This window comes from Mandrillus leucophaeus, unplaced genomic scaffold (assembly GCF_000951045.1).
Source record: "Mandrillus leucophaeus isolate KB7577 unplaced genomic scaffold, Mleu.le_1.0 Scaffold1006, whole genome shotgun sequence".
Classification (NCBI taxonomy): Eukaryota; Metazoa; Chordata; class Mammalia; order Primates; family Cercopithecidae; genus Mandrillus; species Mandrillus leucophaeus.
The window spans coordinates 670,149-697,072 of NW_012098166.1; the positions used below are offsets into that span (position 1 = coordinate 670,149).

At 34.4% G+C, this 26,924-nt stretch overlaps 1 protein-coding gene across 1 annotated transcript in view; it reads left to right on the top strand.

The window, feature by feature from the left end:
• The window catches only part of LOC105535020 (disintegrin and metalloproteinase domain-containing protein 2), a gene marked incomplete at its 3' end in the record, with an annotated part of 85,191 nt that overhangs the window by 44,276 nt on the left and 13,991 nt on the right, over window positions 1-26,924 (top strand). The window contains exons 8-11 of the mRNA XM_011973977.1: window positions 11,280-11,351; window positions 11,770-11,936; window positions 13,001-13,082; window positions 23,228-23,364. Of these exons, the coding sequence (XP_011829367.1) occupies window positions 11,280-11,351; window positions 11,770-11,936; window positions 13,001-13,082; window positions 23,228-23,364 (458 nt within the window). The remainder of the gene's footprint in view (window positions 1-11,279; window positions 11,352-11,769; window positions 11,937-13,000; window positions 13,083-23,227; window positions 23,365-26,924) is intronic.

Consider the following 26,924-nt stretch of genomic DNA (forward strand, 5'->3'; position numbering starts at 1 on the left):
AGCTGTTCCTATTCGGCCATCTTGCTCTGCCCCCTCAACATTCTTAAGGAAAAGAATTTTCAGCCCAGAATTTCATATCCAGCCAAACTAATCTTCATAAGTGAAGAAGAAATAAAAGCCTTTCCAGACAAGCAAATGCTGAGGGATTTCTTTACCACCAGGTCTGTCCTGCAAAAGCTCCTGAAGGAAGCACATAACATGGAAAGGAAAAACCAGTACCAACCACTGCAAAAACACACCAAAATATAAAGACCAACGGAACGACAAAGAAACTGCATCAACTAGTGTACAAAATAACCAAATAGCATCATGTGACAGGATCACATTCACACATAGCAACACTAACATTAAATATAAACAAGCTAAATGCCACAATTAAAAGACATAGGTTGGCAAATTGGATAAGGAGTCAGGACCCATTGGTGTGCTGTACTCAGGATGCCCATCTTACTTGCAGAGACACACAGGCTCAAAATAAAGGGATGGGGGAAAATTTACCAAGCAAATGGAAGAGAGGAAAAAAAAAAAAAAAGCAGGGGTTGCACTCCTACTCTCTGACAAAACAGACTTTAAACCAACAAAGATCAGAAAGACAAAGAAGGACACTACATAAGGGTAAAGGGAACACTTTGACAAGAAGAGCTAACTATTCTGAATATATATGCACCCAATAGAGGAGCACCCAGGTTCATAAAGCAAGTTCTTAGAGAACTACAAAGAGACTTAGGCACAATAATAGTGGGAGACTTTAATACCTCACTGTCAGTATTAGACAGATCAAAAGATAGAAAATTAACAAGGATATTCAGGAGTTGAACTCAGCTCTGGACCAAGTGGACCTAGTAGACATCTACAGAACTGTCTACCCTAAATCAACAGAATATACATTCTTCGCAGTGCCACATGGAACTTATTCTAAAATCAACCACATAATTGGAAGTAAAATGCTCCTCAGCAAATGCAAAAGAATTGAAATCATCCCAGTCTCTCAGACCACAGTGCCATCAAATTAGAACTCAGGATTAGGAAACTCACTCAAAACCACACAGTTTCATGAAAATTGAACAACCTGTTCCTGAATGACTACTGGGTAAATAATGAAATTAAGGCAGAGATCAAGAAGTTCTTGGAAACCAATAAGAACAAAGAGACAATGTAACAGAACCTCTGGAACACAGCTAAAGCTATGTTAACAGGAAAATTTACAGCACTAAATGCCCACATCAGAAAGCTAGAAAGATCTCAAATTGACAGTCTAACATCACAATTAAAAGAGCTAGAGAGGCAAGAGCAAAGTAATCCAAAAGCTCACAGAAGACAAGAAATAACTAGGTTCAGAGAAGAATTGAAGGAGAGAGAGACATGAAAAACCCTCCAAAAAATCAACGAATCCAGGAACTGGTTTTTTGAAGAAAATTAACAAAATAGACTGCAAGCTAGACAAATAAAGAAGAAAAGAGAGAACCAAATAGACACAGTAAAAAATGATAAAGGGCGTATCACCACTGACCCCATGGAAATACAAACTACCATCAGAGAATACTATAAACACCTCTATGCAAATAAACTAGAAAATCTAGAAGAAATGGATATGTTCCTGGATGCATACACCCTACCAAGACTAAATCAGGAAGATGTTTAGGCCAATATCCCTTATGACCATCAATGCAAAAATCCTCAATAAAATACTGGAGAACCAAATCCAGCAGCACATCAAAAAACGTATCGACCAAAATCAAGCTGGTTTCATCCCTGGGATGCAAGTTTGGTTCAACATACACAAATCAATAAATGTAATCCATCACATAAACAGAACCAAAGACAAAAACCACATGATTACCTCACTAGACGCAGAATAGGCCTTTGATAAAATTCAACATCCCTTCATGTTAAGAACTCTCAATAAACTAGATATTGATGGAATATATCTCAAAATGGTAAGAGCTATTTATGACAGACCCACAGCCAATATCATATTGAATGGGCAAGAGCTGGAAGCATTCCCTTTGAAAACTGGTACAAGACAAGGTGGCCTCTCTCACCGCTCCTATTCAACATAGTGTTGGAAGTTCTGGCCAGGGCCATCAGGCAAGAGAAAGAAATAAAATGTATTCAGATAGAAAGAGAGTAAGTGAAGTTGTCTGTTTGCAGATGACATAATTTTATATTTAGAAAACCCCATCATCTCAGCCCAAAATCTTCTTCAACTGATAAGCAACTTCAGCAAAGTCTCAGGATATAAAATCAATGTGCAAAAATCACAAGCATTCCTTTACACCAACAATAGGCAAGCAGAGAGCCAAATCATAAATGAACTCCCATTTGCAATCACTACAAAGAAAATAAAATACGTAGGGATACAGCTAACAAGGAATGTGAAAGACCTCTTCAAAGAGAACTAAAAGTCAAGGAAATAAAAGAGGACACAAACAAATTGAAAAACATTTCTTCCTCATTGATAGGAAGAATCAATATCATGAAAATGAACATACTGTCCAAAGTAATTTATAGATTCAATACTATACCCATCAAACTACCATTGACATTATTCACAGAATTAGAAAAAACTATTTTAAATTTCATATGTAATGAAAGAAGACCCCATATAGCCAAGACAATCCTAAGCAAAAAGAAGAAAGCTGGAGGCATCAAGCTACCTGACTTCAAACTATACTACAAGGTTACAGTAAGCAAAACAGCATGGTACTGGTACCAAAACAGACATACAGAACATTGGAACAGAACAGAGACCTCAGAATTAACACCACACATCTACAGCCATCTGATCTTTGACAAACCTGACAAAAACAAGAAATGGGGAAAGGATTCCCTATTCAGTAAATGGTACTGGGAAAACTGGCTAGCCATAAGCAGAAAACTGAAACTGAACCCCTTCCTTACATCTTATACAACAATTAAGTTGGATTAAAGACTTAAATGTAAAACCCAAATCCATAAACATCCTAGAAGAAAACCTAGGCAATACCATTCAGGACATAGGCATGGGCAAAGACTTCATGATGAAAACACCAAAAGCAATCGCAACAAAAGCCAGAATTGACACATAGGATCTAATTAAACTAAAGAGCTTCTGCACAACAAAAGAAACTATCATCAGAGTGAACAGGCAACATATAGAATGGGAGAAAATTTTTGCAATTTACTCATCTGACAAAAGTCTAATATCCAGAATTTACAAGGAGCTTAAACAAATTTATAAGAAGAAAAAAACACTATTAAAAAGTGGGCAAAGGATATGAACACACTTCTCAAAATAAGGCATTTATCAGGCCAACAAACATATGAAAAAAAAAACTCAACGTCACTAATCATCAGAGAAATTCAAGTCAAAACTACAAAGAGATACTATGCCACACAAGTCAGAATGGTGATTATTAAAAAGTCAGGAAACAATAGATGAAGGAGAGACTGTGGAGAAATAGGAACACTTTTACACGGTTGGTGGGAATGTAAATTAGTTCAGTTATTGTGGAAGACAGTATGGAGATTTCTCAAGGGTCTAGAACCCAAATCTCATTTGGGTTTGTTTGACCCAGCAATCTCATTACTGGATATATACCCAAAAGAATATAAATCATTTTACCCTAAAGACACATACTCACGTATGTTTATCACAGCACTATTTACCATAGCAAAGACATGGATCTAACTCAAATGCCCATCAATAGTAGACTGGATAAAGAAAACGTGGTACATATACACCATGGAATAACGTTCTGTCTAAAAAAGGAATGAGATCGTGTCCTTTGCAGGGACATGGATGAAGCTGGAAGCCATCATCCTCAGCCAACTAGCACAGGAACAGAAAACTGAACACTGCATGTTCTCACTCATAAGTGGAAGCTGAAGATTGAGAACACAAGGACACTGAGAGTGGAACAACATATACCAGGGCCTGTTTGGGGATGGGGGCTGAGGAGAGAGCATTTAGAGAATGAGTCAATAGGTATAGCAAACCACCATGGCACACATATACCTATGTAACAAACCTGCACATTCTGCACATGTATCCCCCCCTTTTTTTTTTTCGAAGAAATAAAGGGGAAAAAAAAGAATCTAATGAGTGTATATACTCTATTTCTGAAACAGGTTCTTTTTCTCTCTATAGCTTCCCTTGTTTCTATTAAAGATAAAGAAAGACCATTTGGTTTGCAGAATAAATCTAGTCTCATTAAACTTGGCCTAATTATTATAAAAGTGCAGGAGAAACATGTGTTTCTTCATGGTACAATTTTTCATGTTTATTTACAAATCCAAATATTTTTAGCTTCTTTATACCATATAAAAACAAGATACCAAAAGTATATAAACTTTTTGAACCACAAAGTATCTGAGACAGGTACCAATGAATTTAGAAAGTTTATTTTGCCAAGGTTAAGAACATGCCTGTAACAGCCTTAGGAGGTCCTAATGACTTGTGCCCATGGTGGTTGTGGTACAGCTTTCTTTTATGGATTTTAGGGAGACATAATACATCAGTTGATACATGTAAGATTTACATTGGTTCAATCTGGAAGGACAGTAAAAATTGAAGCAGGATCTTCCAGGTGGTAGGCATAGTTAAAAATTTTCTGATTGTTAAATGGTTGAGTGCTTTCTATCAATAGAAAGAAATGTCTGGTTTCCAACTAAGAGTTGTGGAGACCAAGGTTTCATCATGCAGATAGAACCGCCAGGTAGCAGGCTTCAGGGAGAATAGGCTGTAAATGTTTCTTATCAGACTATGGTCTGTGTTGTTGTTAATGCTTGTTGTCTTTTCCTGAATTCCAAAAAGCAGGAGGGTATACTGAGGCATGTTTGACCCCCACCCCTCTTCCCATCATGGCCTGAACTTGTTTTTCAGGTCAACTTTGGAATGCTATGGCCAAGAGGAGGGGTCCATTCAGATGATTGGTGGCCTTAGAATTTTATTTTGAGTTTACAGCTTAAACATATGTTCAGAAATTAATGTTTCACCATTTACTTTATTTGAAAATGATCTAGATAGTACATAATTATCTATTCTTCAACTTAACTTAGCAAAACTTTAAAAGTGTAAATTACCAAAGATATTTAGGAATCTATTTTTTTTAGTAGATAAAGTATAACACAAAACAAAGATATTCATCATTGAATTATTTTTCTTGTTTATGAATTGCATAATACAGAGATAACATGAGCTTATTATATTAGGAAACCTAGGTAGAACATGCCGACAACTCCAAAGACTTGTCTATTTTAAATAAACCAGCACGGTTTAGCTAACTTTTCATTCATTGAAGTTATCCACAAACAAGTGAACATGAAAAGCATTTGAGTTCATTCCCATATTTCTAGCAGTTTTAGAAATATTTCATTTATATAAACACTTATTTTCTTCAAGTTAATTAAATAGAGATCCTTAGCATATATTAATGTTGGCAATACCATTTGAAGATAGAAAAATACCCTGTATATATTATATACAAACATACATATATATTACAAGGCATACATCAACATACACAGAAGCAGATCCTGCAGTATTTAGTTTAAAATTTTAGCCATGTGCCTGATGCAGTGACACACGAAACTCACTAGTTCATAAAAGCACATGCAAATCTGGATCAGAATTATATTTCTAGCTAATGGAACAAGATTATTCACCCAGATGGCTAAAACAGACTTTTAAGATTTTTTATTTGCCACTTTTCCAATTGTCCCCGCCCTCTTCCTTTTTAGACAACAAATCTTCCAAATTTCCCTTTCACTTCTGTATCAAACTATTTCTCTGACGAGGCTATTTCTACCCATTGTTGGACATTATGGGCTGTATAGACTTTCCTTAGTCTGAGGAAATGTGACTTGGCAGACTTATGTCCCTCAAATAGAAATTCACTAGTTTGCAACCTATTAATCCTTATATTTTTATGTTCTCTCAATCAAATTGTAGCCCGAGTGAGGGCTTTACCAATAGATTTTGGCACCACAGCACATGAGACTCCCATATCAAGGAGTCGGGAAACTTCTTTTGCCCTGACCCTTTTACCTACTCTTATGCAAAAGACTTTGAGTCCCTGTCAGTGAGTTGAACCAAAGGACCCTTGTCCTTTTGCCAGTCTTTATCTTGATTAACCTACCTGACCATTGCCTCAAGTGGTTACAAGTCAGGTTTCTCATTGTAATCTCTGCCTTCTAGCTTGAAAAATTCTCCCAATGGATAAATAGGGCAGACTTGTTTAACACTCTTTAATGTTAGGGAAGTTGCCAAGGTGTCCCTTTGGCCCATCCATCCTTTGATAATGTTACATTAAGACTTTTGTTTTGTTTTAACCCAATTAATGTCCATTTTATTCATTCCTTTTCTTAATAACCATCTACAGATGGCTACCCTCATTTTTCATTTCTTTTTTGTTGTTGTTGTTGTTGTTTTGAGACAGAGTCTCGCTCTGTCGCCCAGGCTGGGGTGCGGTGGCCGTGATCTCCACTCACTGCAAGCTCCGCCTCCCGGGTTCACGCCATTCTCCTGCCTCAGCCTCCCGTGTAGCTGGGACTACAGGCGTCCGCCACCGCGCCCGGCTAATTTTTTTATTTTTAGTAGAGACGGGGTTTCACCGTGTTAGTCAGGATGGTCTCTATCTCCTGACCTCGTGATCCGCCCATCTCGGCCTCCCAAAGTGCTGGGATTACAGGCCTGAGCCACCGTGCCTGGCCTCATTTTGCATTTCTAAAGGAATGGCATTTAAGTATGATAAGGTAAAGAACTGACATTTAAAAGGCACAGAATGCAGACTTCAGACCTAAATACTATCATTTGCTGAAATAAATAAGGGTGGGGGTAAAAGTCCATTAAGACAACATGATTGTGAAAAGCATCTTAAACATAAATACAAGGCTTGCTATGTAGATTTAAGCCAATGCCTTTTCTCTAATGTAAGAGTTTCTATAATTTTAGTCCTGGCGCATGGAGGGAGGATTCCCTATACATGGAGATTTGATGCAACTTTTTCTTATGAAAAGGTCTCAAAATAACTGACCAGAGTTAGTCATTGTGCCATAAAGGCATATTTTGGTTGTATCAGTGTCTTCCCAACACAGTTTGTGTTTTTTAACTAGATTACTGAATTCAGAGTTAAACCTATTAACACGGAGGGCAGAAAAAGCATTTTCTGTGTCTGGACTCAACATGCATAGACCAGAATGTTTTAAAAATAGTGCTTTTAATCTTACCTTATAGTCAGAGCCTGGTTCATTCTTTTTCTATCTATAAAATTGACTTGCAGTCCTTTCACGACTTTTTTTTTTTTTTTTTTTTTTTTTGAGAAAATACTTTGGGGATGGTTTCTTGGGATTTTCTAGAACAGCGATGCCTTTAACCACTGCTCTGAGCTCAAGATCTTGACCAAGATATAAAGGTGCTTAAAGAAGCACGTCTGATTGATTTGAAGGCCTAACTTTACAAGACATTTATCTACCTTTATTTTGTTCCTTGAGGAGGGAAGCCAACTAAGTAAAAGGTTAGTAGGCAGAGGAGGAAAGAGAGGGACAATAGGGGTTTCATCAGTCTTACAGTCTTTTGTAATGAATATTTTAGTAAAGTTGTTTTAGAATCCTGAGGTCTTATAGAAACTACTTCATATCAATGAAAATAGATGTACCATTCTCTATGCCTAATTTGGGAGTGCTTATTTTCATGTACACTTCTTAGATGGATGATTTTGTGCAATTGTAGCATTCTTCATAAAAGCCATTGCAATTCTAAATTATCTTTAGTAAGGTCTTGCCATTTTTTTTGGAAGATATTTACAGCTTCCAGGAACATACATTTTGAGCATAAGAGAAGCAGGTATACCAGAAGATAGAGTACTGGATGCTTTAGAATGTAAAGATTCCATTCTTGTATTGTGTCTTGGGTTTCTTGGAGCTGAGAAAAAAAAAGCCCAAGATGATAGTGCTACACTGTTGTGTTGTATGATATTTTATAGTATTCTTCACTGAATGGAAATTTTTCTTGAAGCTGGCAAGTGGCAAGTACACTAGTGTCAAGCGAACCCATTCTGTCACCAACTTATCCTAACACAGGAATCTTAGTTTTAGGTGGCAGACACTTTAACAGCTTTTAAGTGTTTGATCCATGCTCATCAGTCAAGTTGTGGCTCATCTCTGAGATTCCTTTGACCAATCTAGTCAATGATTTTCCTTACCTTTGCATATAAGACAAGAAACAAGAAGGAGAGAAACAAAATCCCTGTGAATGTGGCAGCAGCTATCCTTTACCTCTAAAGCTGCAGCCCTTTTCTGTCTGATGGATCACCACAAAACACCCAAAGGTCATATGCTTTGCTACAGCACAAAAGGACCTTGAACTGGAAAGCCAAAAGTATCAGGGAACTCAACTAAGAGAGTAGAGCTGAAATTCAAGAGGAACTTACTGACAAATTCTGGGTTTGGTGAGGAAGACAGAGAAGTCTAAAGGAGCCAGCAGTCACCTCACTTGCATACCTCATGGGTTACAGGGATAGCCACAAGGCTCCTTCAGATACTATCTTCAAAGACTGTCAAAGAGCAGAATCCTAACAAGCTGAGTTTCAAAGATCTAACTGATTTTAAATATAATTTGTGAACCAGGCAGCACCCAGTAGACATAAGCTGTGTTAGGTAAATTTATCAGAAATGAGGAAACAGCAATAGTGCAAAAACAGATTTGTTAGCATCAGGCTACATTCTTTATATGGGTTAAAGCAGAGAGGACTTTCTTATTATGCTAACTTAGGTTAACTGGGCCCCTTTTGATTGGTTACTGAGAATGTTCTGTTTTTTTGAAAACTGGCCTGCTTGGCTATTATCTCTCCCCTGATTCTGAAAGGTCAGATATTTCAAGTAAACAATTTAGGTTTTAGTTTATTGACATGAAACTTTAGCATAAGTCACCCCATTCGAGGCCTTACATCCTTTTCTTTTAAAAAAAATTGTAACTGTTATAATTATATTTCAATATTTAGTTGTTAAAATCAAAGTTGAAAACTGTTTAGATGCATGGGATTTTCAAGTGGGGAGAACTCTGCTCTTTCTTTGGGTAAACTCTGTATCTTCATATTTTTGTTGTGGGGGAAAAGTACTATTAATAAAATATGTGGTTGGAGTGTTAATTGGGGACATTAAAATATTGCATTTAATCTCTCTCTTTTCAGGAGCTGTTCCCTTTCAAAAAGCCCCTTACTATAACCTACTTACAGTGGAGAGATGTACCACTGATCTCCTTGAAAAGAGGAGAAGATTTGGAAGTTCTAACTCCTTTTTTTGATGTTGTTTTTAAAAAGCTTTATTGAAATGTAATTTACATTTTAAGATGTTAAACCATTTGAAATGTAAAATTCCATGGTTTTTAGTATATTTACAGATTTGTGCAAACAATAATTACAATAATCTAATTTTAGAATATTCATCACCTTACAAAAAGACTTTGTATCCATTAGCGATTACTCCCAATCCCTCTGCCTCTACTTTCCTGTACCATAGGCCAAGCAATCACTAATTTATTTTCTGACTGTACAGATTTTTCTGTTTTGCACATTTCATTTAAATGGTATCATACAATATGTAATGATTTATGACTTTATTTTTTCATTTACCTTAGTGATTTTTAAGTTTATACATGTTATGGCATAGATTAGTACTGTATTTCTTCTTACTGTAAAATATTATCCTATTGTATCACAATTTGATTACCTATTCATTAGCTGATGGACATTTCACTTTTCCCACTTTTAAGCTATTATGAATAACATTGCTGTAAACATTTGTGTACAAGTTTTTGTGTGGCCATGCATTTTAATTCGTATTGGGTAGGTGTGAAGAATGAAAACTGCAAATTGTTGGATTATAAGATAACTCCATTTCACGTTTGACAAACTGTCTTCAAAAATGATTGCTCCATTGTATATTTCCATCAGTATGCATAAGAATTCCAATTTCTTCACATCCTCACCAACACTTGTTATTGTGTGTCTTTCGTATTACAGTGATTCTAATGGATGTGAATTTGTTTCTCATTGTGGTTTTGGTTTACATTTCCCTAATACACAATGAAGTTGAGAATATTTGCATTTGTGTATTATTCATTTGCATATTTTATTTGGAGATATGTCTATTCACATTATTTGCACATGTTTTAATTAGGTTGCCTTTTTGTTGTTTAGTTGTAAGTGTTCTTTATATATTCTATATACTAGATCTTTATGGGATATAATATTTTGCAAATATTTTTACTATGTCTGAAGGTTGTCTTTTTGTTTTCTTGATGGTGTCATTTGAAGCATAAAGTTTTTAATTTTGAAAACTTAATATTTCTCCATTTGATTTTCTTGGATTCTTCTTCAAATATTAATTGACTATAAATGTTAGAATCTATCTATGGGCACTCAATTTCACTGATCTGTAAATCTAACAAAAGGTCAGTAACAAATTGCCTTGGTTACTGTAGTTTATAGTTAGTTTTGAAATTGAGATATGTGGGTCCTCCAACTCTGTTTTTATTTAAAATTGTTATGGACATTCTGAATCATTTTCATTTTTCTACACTCTATTTCTGGATCATGTTCCATGGGCACTTAAAAAGTATGAATATTTTGCTGTTTTATAGTGAAATGTACTATAGATATTTATTGCCTTATAATTTTGTTATAGTCTTCAATATCTCTGTTGATTTTTGGCCCAGGTATTCTATTATCGAAAGCTGTTTACTTAAGTCTTTAAATATGACTGTTGAATTTTCTATTTCTCCCTTCAATTCTGTTGTTTTTTACTTTGTGTAATTCTCTGGCTCTGTTTTTGGATGTATACATGTTTATAACTTTTATATCTTCCTGATATAAATCCTAGCTCTCTTATTATTGCTGTTTGTATGGTATATCTTTTAAATTCCTTTACTTTTACGTGAATTGTATCTTCAAAAATGTGCTATGTCTCCTATAAACACATCTAAACATTACAGTTTAGAGCTGAAACTTTCTTTTAATAATTATTATAATTATTTTATTGATAGTAGAATTATACCTTTTTTTATAATGTTTACAATTTTTAAATTTCTATGGAAAAAATATAAATTCCAATTCATATTTTTCAGTTTTTTTACTGAGCATATAACATATCATTTGTATAAGAAAATAATGTCTAAAACCAACATGCTTGTAATTTAAATAATTTCTTACTTCACCAAACTGAATTTTAAATGAAACAATAACAATCATTAAACGTTAAACAATATATATTCATATCTAAAAGATAATTATGTTTTACAGTATAATCATATGGGGTCTGGTACAACTGTTGTCACACAAAAGATTTTCCAGTTGATTGGATTGACGAATGCTGTAAGTGTTTGCTTCTTAGTACTTTCGCACTTCTTGTGTCACTAAAACAATTTCTATACCTCCTTATGACACTACGTGAATCCGCATGTTGTGTAGTGTCAGGGAAATTAAGTTTTATTTTAAATTCTACTTATCTGAAGTAGGAATAATAATAATTGTATGCACCTAATTTGGTTACTGTAAGACTTAAATTACATAAAGCAGAGGGTATGGGGCTTCCTTAAATGCAAGCATTATAAAATCTCAAGTATTACTTTCATTATTAGTAACATTTTAAACTTACTAATATACTTTAAAAGATCAAATGCAGGCTTACAGTTTAGTTGCTTAATATCTGTCATAAATTTGTTTTCAAACATATATATCTAATTTTTAAAAACTGTGACGTTCAAACATATTTTTGTGTTTTCTATTTTAGATTTTTGTTTCACTTAATATTACAGTTATTCTGTCTTCATTGGAGCTTTGGATAGATGAAAATAAAATTGCAACCACTGGAGATGCTAAAGAGTTATTACACACATTTTTAAGATGGAAAAGATCTTATCTTGTTTTACGTCCTCATGATGTGGCATTTTTACTTGTGTAAGCATATCTTGACATTATATAAAGTTTACCTGAAGAAAATATATGCAATTTGACCCAGTATCTGACAGTTGATAAATGTGTATTTAAAAACCTATTTTTTTCTTACATACACCATTTAAATATTTTTCACAACATGGTATTTATAACAGAATTACTGATATCAATGTGTTTATTGGTTTGAAGTTAAAACTCACTCGTCAATCTTGTTCCCATATTACTTCTTTCCCAAGAGTGTATACCACCTTCTTGAATATCTCACACAATGCATAAAATTTTCACAATATCTATTCAGAGAAACATCTGAATTCTATCAATACAGTAATTCAGTCTTCTTGTTATGATTTGTTGTTATAAATTAAGAAGTAAGCAAAGAAATTGAAACACTATGTTTTAATATCTCTAATATATCTGCCTTGTGCTTAAGGTTTTAGTACATTAAACTTCCTATTTAATAGACTCTGTTTTTCTTTTATCAATATTCAGAAGATATATATATGTGCGTATATAGGTATATCTATCTATCTATCTATCTATCTATATATATATATAGAGAGAGAGAGAGACAGAGAGAGAGTTTTAAAGATTATACATGGAGTTTTAAACATTTTACTTTTTATCTTCTGTCCCCTAAATATAACATGCCTTTTTCATGTCTCTGGAAGGCTAATTTTGTCTGAATAACTAGAGACTTTTGTCCATAGAGTGATTCTGCTCATTAACCAGTTGCATTACTTTAGCTTTTTACTTTTAAGGAATTTTATTTATTTTTATTATTTTTTGTTTTTTCCTTCAGTTTTTCTGTTTTAGTTTTTTTAAATCTACATAAAATAAATCTTTGTTATGTTACAGAAATCCATATGAAAATACACTTTTCATTATTTGTTCTTAAAATCTATTTTATTGTTTTTAAAAGAAGTAGAAAGACTTAGTCACATCTTATGCTATGCTACATTAATGTTAGATAGAAATATTAATGATATCATAAATGTAAAATTTGTTTTATAAAAATTCATATTAATTTTTACAAAATTATGTGATTATGATCCCTTTTTAAACTTAAGTTACAGAGAAAAGTCAAATTATGTTGGTGCCACCTTTCAAGGGAAGATATGTGATGCAAACTATGCAGGAGGCGTTCTTCTGGTATGGTATGGTTATGTATAGAAAGTATGCTTGGGAGGCCGAGGCGGGCAGATCACCAGGTGAGGAGATGGAGACCATCCTGGCTAACACAGTGAAACCCCTTCTCTACTAAAAAATAAAAAATAAAAATTAGCCAGGCGTGGTGGCAGGCGCCTGTAGTCCCAGCTACTCCGGGGGCTGAGGCAGGAGAATGGAGTGAACCCGGGAGGCGGAGCTTGCAGCGAGCCGAGATCGCGCCACTGCACTCCAGCCTGGGCTACACAGCGAGACTGTCTCAAAAAAAAAAAAAAAAAAAAAAAAAAAAGGAAGGAAAGAAAGTATGCTACATAAATTAGTATACAGTTATGCATTTTCATAGTTAACTTTTATGTATATTAAAATTTGCATTGTTTTAAGTGTCTTTGTCACTGTTGCTGATAGAAATGTTTATAAGAAGTGCTCATTGAATTCACTACATATAAAAATTTTTCAATTTCCTATCATGAGTTCAAGATATCCTTTCTAGAAAGTTAAGGTAGTGAACTAGTTTACTTTTACTGTAAAGTGCTCTTCAAGTTTTCATAATCTTAATATTTAATAATTAACTTTGGCTAAAACTTAGATTTTGTATGTTTTCCTAATTATATACCGAACATAATTATGAACCAGATTTAAATAAAACATTTGAAAGTATCAGTCGCCTTAAAATGCTTCATAGGGTATAAGTAAAGAATAAAACAGAACCAAATGTCCTAATTGACATTAATTATCTTAGAGAATGTTAGTGTATTCAAAACTGATATTTTTTGCTGTTATTTCATAATACTATCACTATTCTGAAAAACAGAACTTGCCTTTTTGTTGTGTGAGTGTACAATATCTACTGGAGTTTCACAGAGGCAATGAACAAATGAAGTGAAGCTAAGTGAAGCAATAAAGAGATGAATCAATTAAACGGAGATAAAAATAATTTCAACTTCTATTTTAGATTTAGGGCATACATGTACAAATTTGTTACCTGGGTATATTGCAAAATGCTAAGGTTTCATATATGATTGATTCTATCACCCAGGTACCAAGCATAGTACCCACTAGTTAGTTTTTCAACCCTTCCTCCAACCCCAGGTAGTTCCTGGTTTCTAGTGTTACTATCTTCATGTCTAAGTGGACCCAATGTTTAACTCCCACTTATGAGTGAGAACAGGCAGTATTTGGTTTTCTGTTCCTGAGTTAATTCATTTAGAATAATAGTCTCTAGCTGCATCCATGTTGCTGCAAAGGATATGAATTTTTTTACGGCTGCATAGTATTCCATAGTTTATATGTACTACATTTTCTTTATCCAATCCACCATTTATGGACACTTAGGTTGATTCCATCTCTTCGTTATTGTAAATAATGCTGTGATAAACATGTAAGTGCCAGTGACTTTTTGGTAGAATGATTTTATTTTCTTTCTTTCTGTCTTTTTTTTACTCATTTTTTTGAGACAGAGTCTCTCTCTGTCACCCAGGCTGGAGTACAATAGTGCTATCTCAGTTCACTGCAACCTCCACCTCCCCAGGTTCAAGCAGTTCTCCAGCCTGTCTCCCAAGTAGCTGGGATTACAGGCACTTACCACCAAGCCCAGCTAATTTTCGTGTTTTTAGTAGAGACGGGGTTTCGCCACGTTGGCTAGGCTGGTCTCGAACTCCTGACCTCAGGTGATCCACCCGCCTTGGCGTCCCAAAGTGCTGGGATTGATTTATTTTCTTTTGTATATATACCCAGTAGTAGTATTGCTGGGCTGAATGGTAGTTCTGTTTTAAGTTATTTGAGAACTCTCCAAACTGCTTTCCACAGTTTCTGAACTAATTCCAGTTCCCCCTAACAGTGTATAAGCAGTCCGTTTTCTTCATAGCCTCATCAGCGTCTGTTGTTTTTATATTGTAATAAGAACCATTCTGACTGGTGTGAGATGGTGTTTCACTAAGTTTTGATTTGCATTTTTGTAATGATTAGCTGCTTAACCATACAGAAGAATAAAACTAGATGCCTTCCTTTCACCATATACAAAAATTAACTCAAGATGGATTAAATATTTAAATGTAACTCCTCAGACCACAAGGATTCTAGAAGAAGACCTAGGAACCACCATTCTGGACTTTGGCCTTGCCAAATAAAATATGACTAAGCCCTCAAAAACAATTGCAACAAAAGCAAAAATTTACAAGTGAGATGTACTTAAACAAAAGAGCTTCTGCACAACAAGAAATATCAACAGAGTAAACAGACAGCCTACAGAAAGGGAGAAAACATGCACAAATTATATATCTGACAAAGGCCTAATATCCAGAATCTATAAGGTAGTGAAACAATTGAACAAGCAAAAAACAAATAACCCCATTAAAAAATGAACAAAAGACATGAACAGACACTTCTGAAAAGAAGACATACAAGTGGCCAACAACATATGAAGAAAATGCTCCAACAAAAATTGATCTTCAATATTTATAAACAAGTTTGGAGAATGTGGCTTATACTTACGGTCAAGTGAGTCATCTGGTCTCAAATGCTGGAATTTGATTTGTTTATTTCATCACATGCCATAGTAAGAAATCATAAGACTCTCCCGTGGAGAGTGTAAGGCCTTCATTGATTAACAAAGAGGAGAGCAGAACTGATTTTCTCTACAGGGCAGGATTCCAGCATGGGCAACATAGTAAGAACTCATTTCTACAATAATTTTTAAAAATACAAATATTAGCCAGGCATGGTGGAAGGCCCCTATAGTCCGAGCTGAGGTAGGAAAATCACTTAAGCCTAGGAATTCAAGGCTACAGGGAACTAGGATTTCACCACTGACTCCAGCCTGGGCAACAGAGCAAGACCCCGTCTCAAAAATAACAACAAAATTTTTAAATTAAAGACAGGCTAGCTACCAGGAAGAAGAAAATGCCATAGTTTACTGGACAGTTTATGCCTCATGGGCAGAGAAGAATGGTCTCTTTAGTGACGACAATTGGAAGAAAGCTTTTCCAGTATTCTTTCTTATTCTCCACAGTTATTTTGCCTGCCCATTTCACTGGAAAAATCAGCTATAGCCAATGTCCACAGAAGTGAGATGTTGAAGAAAATAGTTGAAGTTCTGCCTTTTGATGTTTAAATTCCCACCACCCTTTCTACCCAATCCTGCAGGGCTATAGATTGCAATTTAGAGTCTGTATACTTCTGATGCTGCTCCTTCCTAAAAGTTTGTATGTGAAACCACAACACAACTGGTTTTTGGTGGAGTACAAACAAGAAAGAATAATCAGCATATGATTTTTCACTTAAATTTTTTTTTTTCTTTTTTTTGAGACAGATCTCGCTTCTGTTGCTCAGGCTGGAGTGCAGTGGCGCGATCTCAGCTCACTGCAACCTCTGCCTCCCGGGTTCAAGCGATTCTCCTGCCTCAGCCTCCTGAGTAGCTGGGACTACAGGTGCCCGGCACCATGCCTGGCTAATTTTTTGTATTTTTAGTAGAGACGGGGTTTCACCATGTTAGCCAGGATAGTCTCGATCTCCTGACCTTGTGATCCGCCCACCTCGGCCTCCCAAAGTGCTGGGATTACAGGCATGAGCCACTGTGCCTGAACTTAAAATATTTAATTGACAAACATCATATATATTCAAGGGGTACAGTTAGACAATTATGTATCTTTAGATATAGTCATGTTAGGGGTCACTGTTTCAATATATGAATTTGGAGTGGGAGGGACACAATTTAGTCCATAGCAGTAGTCTTAAGGCAGGATGTTCTAGAAGAAATAAAGAGGAATATATAATTATGATGAACTTTTGAAGGGGAAGATAGCAATCATAATGTTGTATGCGTCTAATTACATTGCTTCAAAATATATACAGCAAATGTGAGAGAATAAAGGAAAAAGAGATCCATAATCGTATTTAAGAATGGAAAAAAGCAACCTACCTCAGCAATGTAATTTTTCATTTCATCAAAGTATATATTTCTAAAATATTATACCAAAGAGCAACATAATACTAATATAGAGTATTTACCAAAACAAATAATATGGTGAGAAATAAGGCAGTATCAGTAAATATTAAATGATTGAAATCTTACAGAGAAAAGTGTCTGACAATTGTGGATTTAAATGAGAATCAAATAATAGAAATATCACTTAAAAATCTCAAAAGATTGGCAAATAAAATAATGAGATAACTCATTTTGAGCTAAGTGGCATTAAAAATATAGCATATCTAAACTTATGGGATCCCAAAAAGGCAGAACTGAGAGGTAATGCATTTATAGCTTTAATGTATAAATAAAAATAGTTAATTTGAATGTAGATTATCTAACTCCACCTCCAAAAAGCATATAGATGGTGAGTTAAGCTAAGAGACGCTAGAAAGTAGGAAATAAGTTTTAAGGATAATATTGGCTATCAATGAAATACAAAATATAATGAAGAAAATCATCAAAGATCAAACTAATATTTTTGATATGTACAATTTATAACAACCTACCAAAACAGGTATCTTATTTCAAAAAAACTGAAAAAACAAATTATCCAAATATTAGTTGAATAAAGGGACACGTACATATAAGATGGCATATCCTCAACCAATTAATGGCAATAAATATGGATAAAATTTTATGAATAATACATTTTCTCAAGTAAATAGAAAAGTAAATCTGAATCACCATTGAACCATTGGCATAGTTGAGTCTATAATTAAAACACTTTCCTCCAAAACAAACAAAAATTCTAGACCCACATGATTTCCATAAAATTGGCTCCAAAATATTTAATGCTTGTAATAAGTTACTTTAGATAATACAAAAGGAGGGGCTAATTCTCACCTTGTTTTATGATTTGAGATTTATGTTAACAAAAAGAATTCTGCAATATATCAAAATGGATGACATGGTGAACACATAGAAATTATTCTAGGAATACAAGATGAATTTTATATTTGAAAATCAATCATTATAATCTACTTTATTAAAAAATATATACAGAAAGATACATTTGTTAAATTTAGAACCTACTCATGACAAAAAAAGAAAGATTGAATACTCTCAACAAACTTAATGTAAAAAGAGACACCTTCAAGAAATGTTTGCCCATTCTAAGATCATGAAGCTATTCTATCCTCTAACACAAGCCTGATTGATTTGCCTTTCAATTGTAGATGTATAACCCACATTAAAGAAATGTGTTTGGTGTAAAATGGGGGACAGAATCAGTTACCTCACATTGGATAGGTAATTGCTTCATAACAATTTATTTAAAAGATTAGTTTTCCTCCAAAGAAATATAGTTGTGTCTTTGTTATAGAGATCAACTTGCCATATTGCTGGCCTCTTTCTGGAATCTTTTTATGACCATTGGTGTTTTGTATGTCCTTTCACCAACACCATGTTGTCATAATGACTCTACCTTAATAGTGAAACATCGAAAATGGTAGTGTAAACCATACTACTCTGTTATTCTTCAAGACTGTTTCAGGCATTCCAAGTCCTCTGCATTTCCATTTTAAAATCAGCTTGTCATTGGGAGTTATACCTGATGTAAATGACGAGTTGATGGGTGCAGCACAGCAACATGGTACAAGTATACATATGTAACAAACCTGCACGTTATGCACATGTACCCTACAACTTAAAGTATAATAATAATAAATAAATTTAAAAAAATAAAATAAAATAAAATCAGCTTGTCAATTTCAACAAAACTGTTTGATTGTTATTGCTTTTTATGGAAACTTTAGATCAATTTCAGGGAGATTAGTATCAACAATATTGAGGCATTTTATCCTTCAAATACGTAAACATATTGTGGAATATCCATATCCTGTAGTGCACTATGCAGAAATTAAAAGAAGTACAGTTACACTCAAAATTAATGAATTTCCAAAACTATATTTTTAGAAAAACTAGCCAGAAATAAAATAATACTTAATGGTGCCATTTTTATGAAGCTAAAGTGCAAGTAAAGATAAACCACTGTAGTGAGATCAAAATAAAGATTATATTTTATGGGGAGGTAATGCCTGGAAACTTGCTGAAAAGAACCTGCTGAGTGATGAAAGTATTTTGTATCTAGTACAAAGTAGTAGTTATATAGGGTCATGTGATACACACACACATGCGTACACACAAGTACACACATATGCACTTTCCCAATACATGTGTATATATGTGTTTTCACATAAGTATACATAAATTATATGTACATGAATGTGTATAATGTGTACAGAAATACACATAAATATATATACACACATTGATATGTATATGAAACTGTATCAAATCCAAAACATTATTTAAAAGGTATGAAAGCACCACACAAAACAAGCTTTTAAATAATTCCAAAGGACAATAATCAAAAGAGATAAAAATGTTTTAATTTCAACTGTAAAAGGCAAAGATCATTGGATTACATTTTCTCTACAAGTTTCAAACCCATTTGTAAAACCACGGGAATTTTAACCCCTAAAGGGTAAGAGACAGACCAAAAAATAACAACCATAGGTCAATTTATGTATCAATATTAATATAAAGCAGCAAAATATTCTTTAAATAGAAATCCATATGTATTTGGTTTCTATTACTTAGATGAAACAAAATCTTAGTAGCATTATATAATGATCCTGAACATATAGTAGGTATATACTAAAAATCTACTGAAATAGAGTGCAAACAGTGAAAAGCTTTGAATATAGGCAAAAGAGATTATTGAGTGCTCTTTCAATGCTACTCTGGGCTTGACTTTCAATTGACTGGGCTGTTTGCAATTATTTGGTGGCAGAGATTAATGTGCAGATTTTTGTCTGGTAGAGATGCAAATAATTTCTCTCTGGTGGACCAGATAACCCACATATTATTTATTATTCTCTAAAACACTAATCAGTTTTGTATCTAAAACCTACAACTCTCTCCTAACATGTTTATTAATATACTCCTAGATTCTCAAATGTTCTTTGATATGGTTTGGCTGTGTCCCCACCCAAATCTCATCTTGAATTGTAGCTCCTGTAATTCCCATGTGTCATGGGAGGGAACCAGTGAGAAAATTGAATCATGGGGGTGAGTCTTTCCCAAAGGGGAGATCCCATGCACACATTCTCTGGCCTGCCACCATGTAGGATGTGCCTTTACTCTTCTTTCCTCTTCCACCATGATTGTGATGCTTCCCCAGCCATGTGAAACCATGAAACTGTGAGTCCATTAAACCTCTTTTTCTTTATAAATTACCCAGTCTTGGATATGTCTTTACTAGCAGCATGAGAGCAGACTAATACACTCTTTGAATTGGTGTGAACATCTTACTAGTTCCTTGACTAAATAATGAGTTGAACAAAACATAACATGTGTTCATTAAAGAAAAAAAAAGGTATAGATAGAATGTTGACACATAAAATTAGAGACAAGAGTGTTTTTTTAAAAAAACTTATATGGAATGCACATTATAGAGAATACTCACATGTTAGGCAAAAAAACAGTCTCAACAAATACCCACCTGTTTACAAATTTCTCAGTCTGGTGATTGGCATATAAGCAGCCTAATAAAGGCTTGTTGCTGTTATTATTTGAAAACTATGGTTCTAAACAGGTATACTCACCAAAAGAAGATTGTCTGCTTTGTTGAAATTTTTTGTCCCTAAATATACATTTTTTAAAATTCAGTGTTAAATATAGTTTCGCTTTATTGTCACTTGGCTTTCAAATTAGAGATAATAATAACAAGGGTCTGTAGGAAATTCTCTTACTGCTTTCCATAGCTTTAAAAAACTTTCTATGCTAGTCTGGACTGAACTGTGTCCCCCCTGAATTCATATGTTGAAGCCTTAACCTCCAGTGTGACTATATTCAGAGACAGGACCTGAAAAGAGGTAATCAAGGGTAAATAGGTCATGGTGGAGGTGGCGGGAGGTGGGGCTCTAATTCAATAGGACTGCTGTCCATAGAAGAGGAGGAAGAGACACCACACCAGAGATAAGGCTCTCCGTGTGCACATAGAGGAAAGGCCAGCAAGAAGGCACTCTAGTGCAAGCCAAAAAGTTTTCAGCAGATGCCAACCAACCCTGCCAGCACCCTGATCTTAGACTTCTAGAACTGCGAAATTCCACAGAACTGCAAGGAAATAAATTTCTCTTGATTAAACCATCAAGTCTTCTTTGGCATTTTGTTGTGGCAGGCCAAACTGATTAAGAGAAATCCAAAGCGAGATGATCACAAACAAAATGTGAAGAAATGTCATCTCAAATGTAAAACTATGTCTTTGATCCTATAATGATCAAAGACATTTGAAAGTGTCTTTGAAAGGAAATACAATAAATGGAAAGATCCAAATATATGTACTAGTAAGAATACAGGGAAGGCAAGAGCAACTGAACATGAAGGAAAAAAAGAACCCTGCTTTTATACAAATGCCTAAAGTGAAATCATTGGATGTTGTTGTCTCCATCTTAGTGAATTATAAGAGATGACAGGAAACAGGAGAAAAAGAGAAAAGTATACAGATGCATTTATTGGTCAATAGCCTTTTCTATAATATCTCAAAAACAAGGTGGTTTAAAATAACAGTACCAGTATTAATATACTACTACAGTATTTAGCCTTTTGAAATTTAGCTGAATCCTTCAATTTATTCCCTGTAGAATCATTCTCTCTCCTTTTCCCCCTTCTTCTCCTTCTTCTTTTCCTTCTCCTTTTCATTCCTTTCTTCCTTCTCCTCCTTGTCCTTCTTCTTCTTCTTCCTAACACTGTCTCTCTGAAAGCAGATGAAACATTAAAATGTGGAAATTTGATAAATGGAGTATTTATTCATGTCATGCAAAATGTAGAGCCTTTACAGTACCTCCATGCAAGTATTAAAGAACTTTAATTGGTACCAAGTGTTGATGGAGGGAAGGGAGTCATTTTGTCAGAGTCACAGACAGAAGGTAGACCTCCTGTCAAGGGTTCAAAGAGACATAAGCATCATTGCAATGATGTAATAAATACTTCAGTTTCATTCACATCTCGTTCTCTTCTCTCCATTAGAATTAATCAAGACAAAACCTGAGGGCAAAGCATCCCTCTGACATAATCCATTTGTGTCATCTTTTTGGGGTAGAGGGCAAGGTAGAAAATGATGGAAAATTGACTTACAGAGGCAAACAGAAGAAACCAAAATGTATACCTAGAAACCTATCATGAAGTATATTCATCAAAATGTTATTAGATATGTTTGAAGGGGTAGCAGGATATGTGAATTTTTCCCAAATTTCTTGTTATAGTGTGATCAAAATGCACTATAATAAACATCTTACTCTTACAAAAAGAGAAATTATAAAGGTATTTTAGTTTTCCCAATAAAATTGAAACAATTGAAAAGTCAGAATTCTTATTATCAGTCATTATTACCATAATATTAATTAATTCAATGGGTTAACTTATGAGTTTATAAATACATGTATGAAATGGTTATATAAAATATTATCTTTGAAGAATCAACTTTTAAATTTTTAATTGTATTATGGGTACACAGTAGTTATATGTTTTTATTGGGGAGATGTGATGTTTTGGTACAGGCATACAATGTGTAATGATTAAATTAGGATAATTGGAATATCCATCGCCTCAAGCCTTTATCGTTTCTTTGTGTTAGGAGCATTCCAATTCCACTCAGATATTTCAACACATACAGTAAGTGTTGTTAACTGAAGTAACACTATTGTCCTAGAAATACTAGACCTTATTCTATTTAATTGAGTTTTTCTACCATTAAACCATCTCAACTTTATCCCCCACTTTGTACTACCCTTCCCAGCCTCTGGTAATGACCAAATTTCATAACTTGACACTATGTTTTTCTATGCATTTATCTTTAAATATTATCTTTTGTGAATATAAATATGACTGTAATTGTTGTTAGACATAACAAATTCCTGGGGCAATATTTTTTTCTTTGAGACCACCAAATGAGCCATCTATTTACATACTAGTAAAACTTCAGATTTTATTTTTCACAATTTTCTTATATTTATAATGAATTAGGCCAACATGGATGCCACTTTTGGGGATAACAGATGCCCCTATTCCATTTTACCATGTGACTCTTTAATAATTGCATAGTTCTCCAAGTAAACAAAATAATCTCCCAAAACGTGTACATCTATTTTTTTTTTCTCAGCACCCCAGAACCATAAGTCTGGAATCTCTTGCAGTTATTTTAGCTCAATTATTGAGCCTTAGTATGGGGATCCCTTATGATGACATTAACCAGTGCCGGTGCTCAGCAGCTGTCTGCATTATGAATCCAGAAGCAATGTAAGATTTCTGACTTATACTTTACATATATAGTTTAATGTAATTTTAATGTATTTAGTTGAAGAAAGTTTAAGTTGTTAAAATAAATAATAATGGCTATCAGCTGTGACCAAGGACTCCAGGACCAAAATGTGTATTCCAACGCCCATGATGCATATTTATCTCAATATCACTTGTAATCAAATGTCACACTGGCTTTCTCACATGTGATCGATCACTACATTTATCAATATGTTTACTTGTATAATTTTACAATTTGATGCATGATTTGATAAGTCAAATGCAAGCTTGAGATCACTACACGAAACATATTTATTAGTATGAACTTGTCTGCATGACTGTCCTTCACCCTGCCTTGGTTCAGCCTAAAGTCTCAGCATCTGTTGATTTCAGAGATGCTGCTGTTCAGCTTTTTCTTTGTCATGAGAGAAAATCTTTTGCAGTATTCTAATCAGGCCTTAACGATCTAGTGATTTTTTTTTTTCTGATATCAACATTATTCTTATAGCACATTATGAATTTTTGTAGAAATAGGATCAAATAGCCAGGGGATTTAAGGAAACCAGGCAGTAACTGGAGCCAGCCTCTTGTCTTTCTGATGGATATTCTTGGAGGCATTCTTTGTTTCTCAGATGTGTTAAAAAATCAAGCCTCATCGCCTGCAGCAGGAAACATCTCACTGTCTTCATTCCCTCACTCCTGCTCCCTAAAATATTTGTGCTTATGTTCTTGTCTCAGGCTCCTATTTTTGGGGGTGGCAGGGGTGGGGAACCTGTCCTAAAATAGTTACCTCAGAATGACTTTAGAAAACAAACCTTTATGAAAGGATTGTCATGGTCTGATACATGATCTGATAACAACAAGGGCACCTTTGCCAAAAGATAATGTGAAAAGTGCACTGCAGCAGGTCCAGGATGTGGTGCAAGATGCCTTGTCTTTGGTTCTTGTGATTATTTCAATACAATGATACTAAGGATATTCCTGGTAGATTACATACATGTGGAATCTCTAGCAAGTGTCAGTAGGAGATTTGCAGTGCAGACCTATAGTTCTGCTATAGCTTCCGATGGGCTACTGGGCTCTTGTAGCCTTGAGCATGCATCCAGGAAATAGTAAGTTGCTATGTTATTGAAGTTCAGTGTGTTTATCATAAATGGGTGGTTTTAGAGTCACAAAAAATATGTATAAGCTTAATCTATCTGATGACCAAAATGGTAAATCTGGGAGCTGGCTAGAGGAGGTCCAGATAGTACAAGTAAATAAGGGAACAGGAATCCCAGATTCTCACGTCACCTACATCTATTTCACCAATATTTCTCAGTCACTACACACTAATAGCCTCGTAGGGATTTTCTAAAACTGATTGATGGAGGGAAAAAACAAACAAACCTCAGTCTATTTTCAATATGTTAGTTGAAGTGTTTTTTAAAAGTCAGTTTCATATAGAATCCTATTAGATTTAGACCTAAAGACTGTGAGGATGGTAAACGTCCCCATGCCCTATGGGCATATTTGCAAACAATATGTCGGGTTTTCCACCTTGTATGAGAGAAGTGTCAGAGATTGGAATCTACACAGATGCCTATGTTGTGGCAAATAACTTGAATACTTGGTCAATGATCTAGATGCTGTAAAACTGGACATTTAAAGACAAGAAAGTGTGGGGAACAAGTATGTGGATTTATTTAGAATGGGCACAACACATTCAGATGTTTACTTTCAAGTTCCACCAGAAAAGTGTTTACTTCAAAAGAAGCATTCAAGGACCGGGTTTTTGACATCTATGATGGTCAACCAGCCTTTTTCCTAGCACACCCTAAAAGAAGTCTTAAAATGAAAGGCATGCACTCCTTCTCTAGGAGCAAACTTCAGCCACCTTAGTGAAACACTAGATTCCTGACCAACTAGGGGAAATTTTGTAAGTATTCTGTACATTTTTCTGTGGGCCCAGCAGAAAGTAGTCATTATTGCCATTTCAATAATACATGCTGACATTGACTTTTCCTCCTCCTCTCTTTCTTCATCCTTACACCCTTATTCTTGCTTCCTAGAATCACCTCCCACATAAAATTCCTACAGTCAAGTTCATGCTTTAGAGTGTTTTCTCATGGCCAATCCAAACAAACACAGATGACATTTATATCGTTTGTATTAATAATGTTGAGTATTATTTATTAAACTTTTATTTATCTCAACCACAATATAGTAGTTTACAATGATGATAATGATATGTTGCTCATCATGTTGATTGTAATGACTGCAATAGTTGTGATGGTAAAAAAAATGATGGGAAGGATAAGAAAATCACAAATATAAGAAGTTCTTTGGGCTCTCCACATCCTCATGCATAATGTCAAAGTATTCTCTGTTCAATTTTGAAACAGGTAATTTTGTTAGGATGCCTGATGAGTTATTCCCATCATGGTTGGAGCCCGTTCCTTAGTTTTTTATTTTCCTTTGGAAATAGATTTCTTATTTTTTTTCTAATTGCACCATGTTTATAAGACTATGAAATTTGCAATTGTTTGTGACAAGTATATAGAAATGATTTTGATTAACTTTTATTGAGCTTGTATCCTGAAGCTTTGCTACACTAACATATTCATTCTGGAACTTCTAATTTAGTCTCATGAGAATTGTATGCATATGTAATTATATATTATAAATACATCTTCCTTTTTGATCTTTATATTTTTAAAACGTCTGTATCTTGCCTTATCGCAGTGCTTTGGGCCTCGAGTATTATATAAAACTGAAAGTTGATGTGTGGCTGTCTTTGCTTCACTCTGATTTAAGGGCAAGACTTCTAACTTTTCACCAATAAATACATTAACTGAAGGTTTTACAGAGAGACTTGTAATCAGATTGAGAAAGCTTTGTAACTCTCATTTATCAGAGTTTTCATTATGAATATATTTTATCAAATATTGAGATGCTCATGTGTTTCTTCTACTTTATTCTGTTGATACACTGAAATATATTTTATTCATTTTTAGTTGTTTAAATAATCTTGCTTTTCTGGGATAAACTGCATCAAGGAATGATGAATTATCCTTTTAATGTATTAATCCTTTGTGTAGATGGATTTTCCCCCCTAATATTGGCAAAGTTTATTTGCCTGTATATTAATGAGAGACACAGATCTTTAGTAGTAATTATCTTGCAATTCCTTTGACTGGTTTTAGTATCACAGTTACATTGGTTTCACATAACTTTCTAAAAGAGATTTTGTACTATTGGTATTATTTCTTTCTAAATTGTTTTATAGCATGTATCATTGGAACTGTCTGGACCTGGATAACTCTTTTTGGAAAGGTGTTTAACTGGTCATTTTTGAGATATTGGGCTATTTAGATTTTGGTTAGCTTTCTTCTTCTTCTTCTTCTTCTTCTTCTTCTTCTTCTTCTTCTTCTTATACTTTAATTTGTAGGGTACACGTGCACAACGTGCAGGTTTGTTACACATGCATACTTGTGCCATGTTGGTGTGCTGCACCCATCAACTCGTCAGCACCCATCAACTCGTCATTTACATCAGGTATAACTCCCAATGCAATCCCT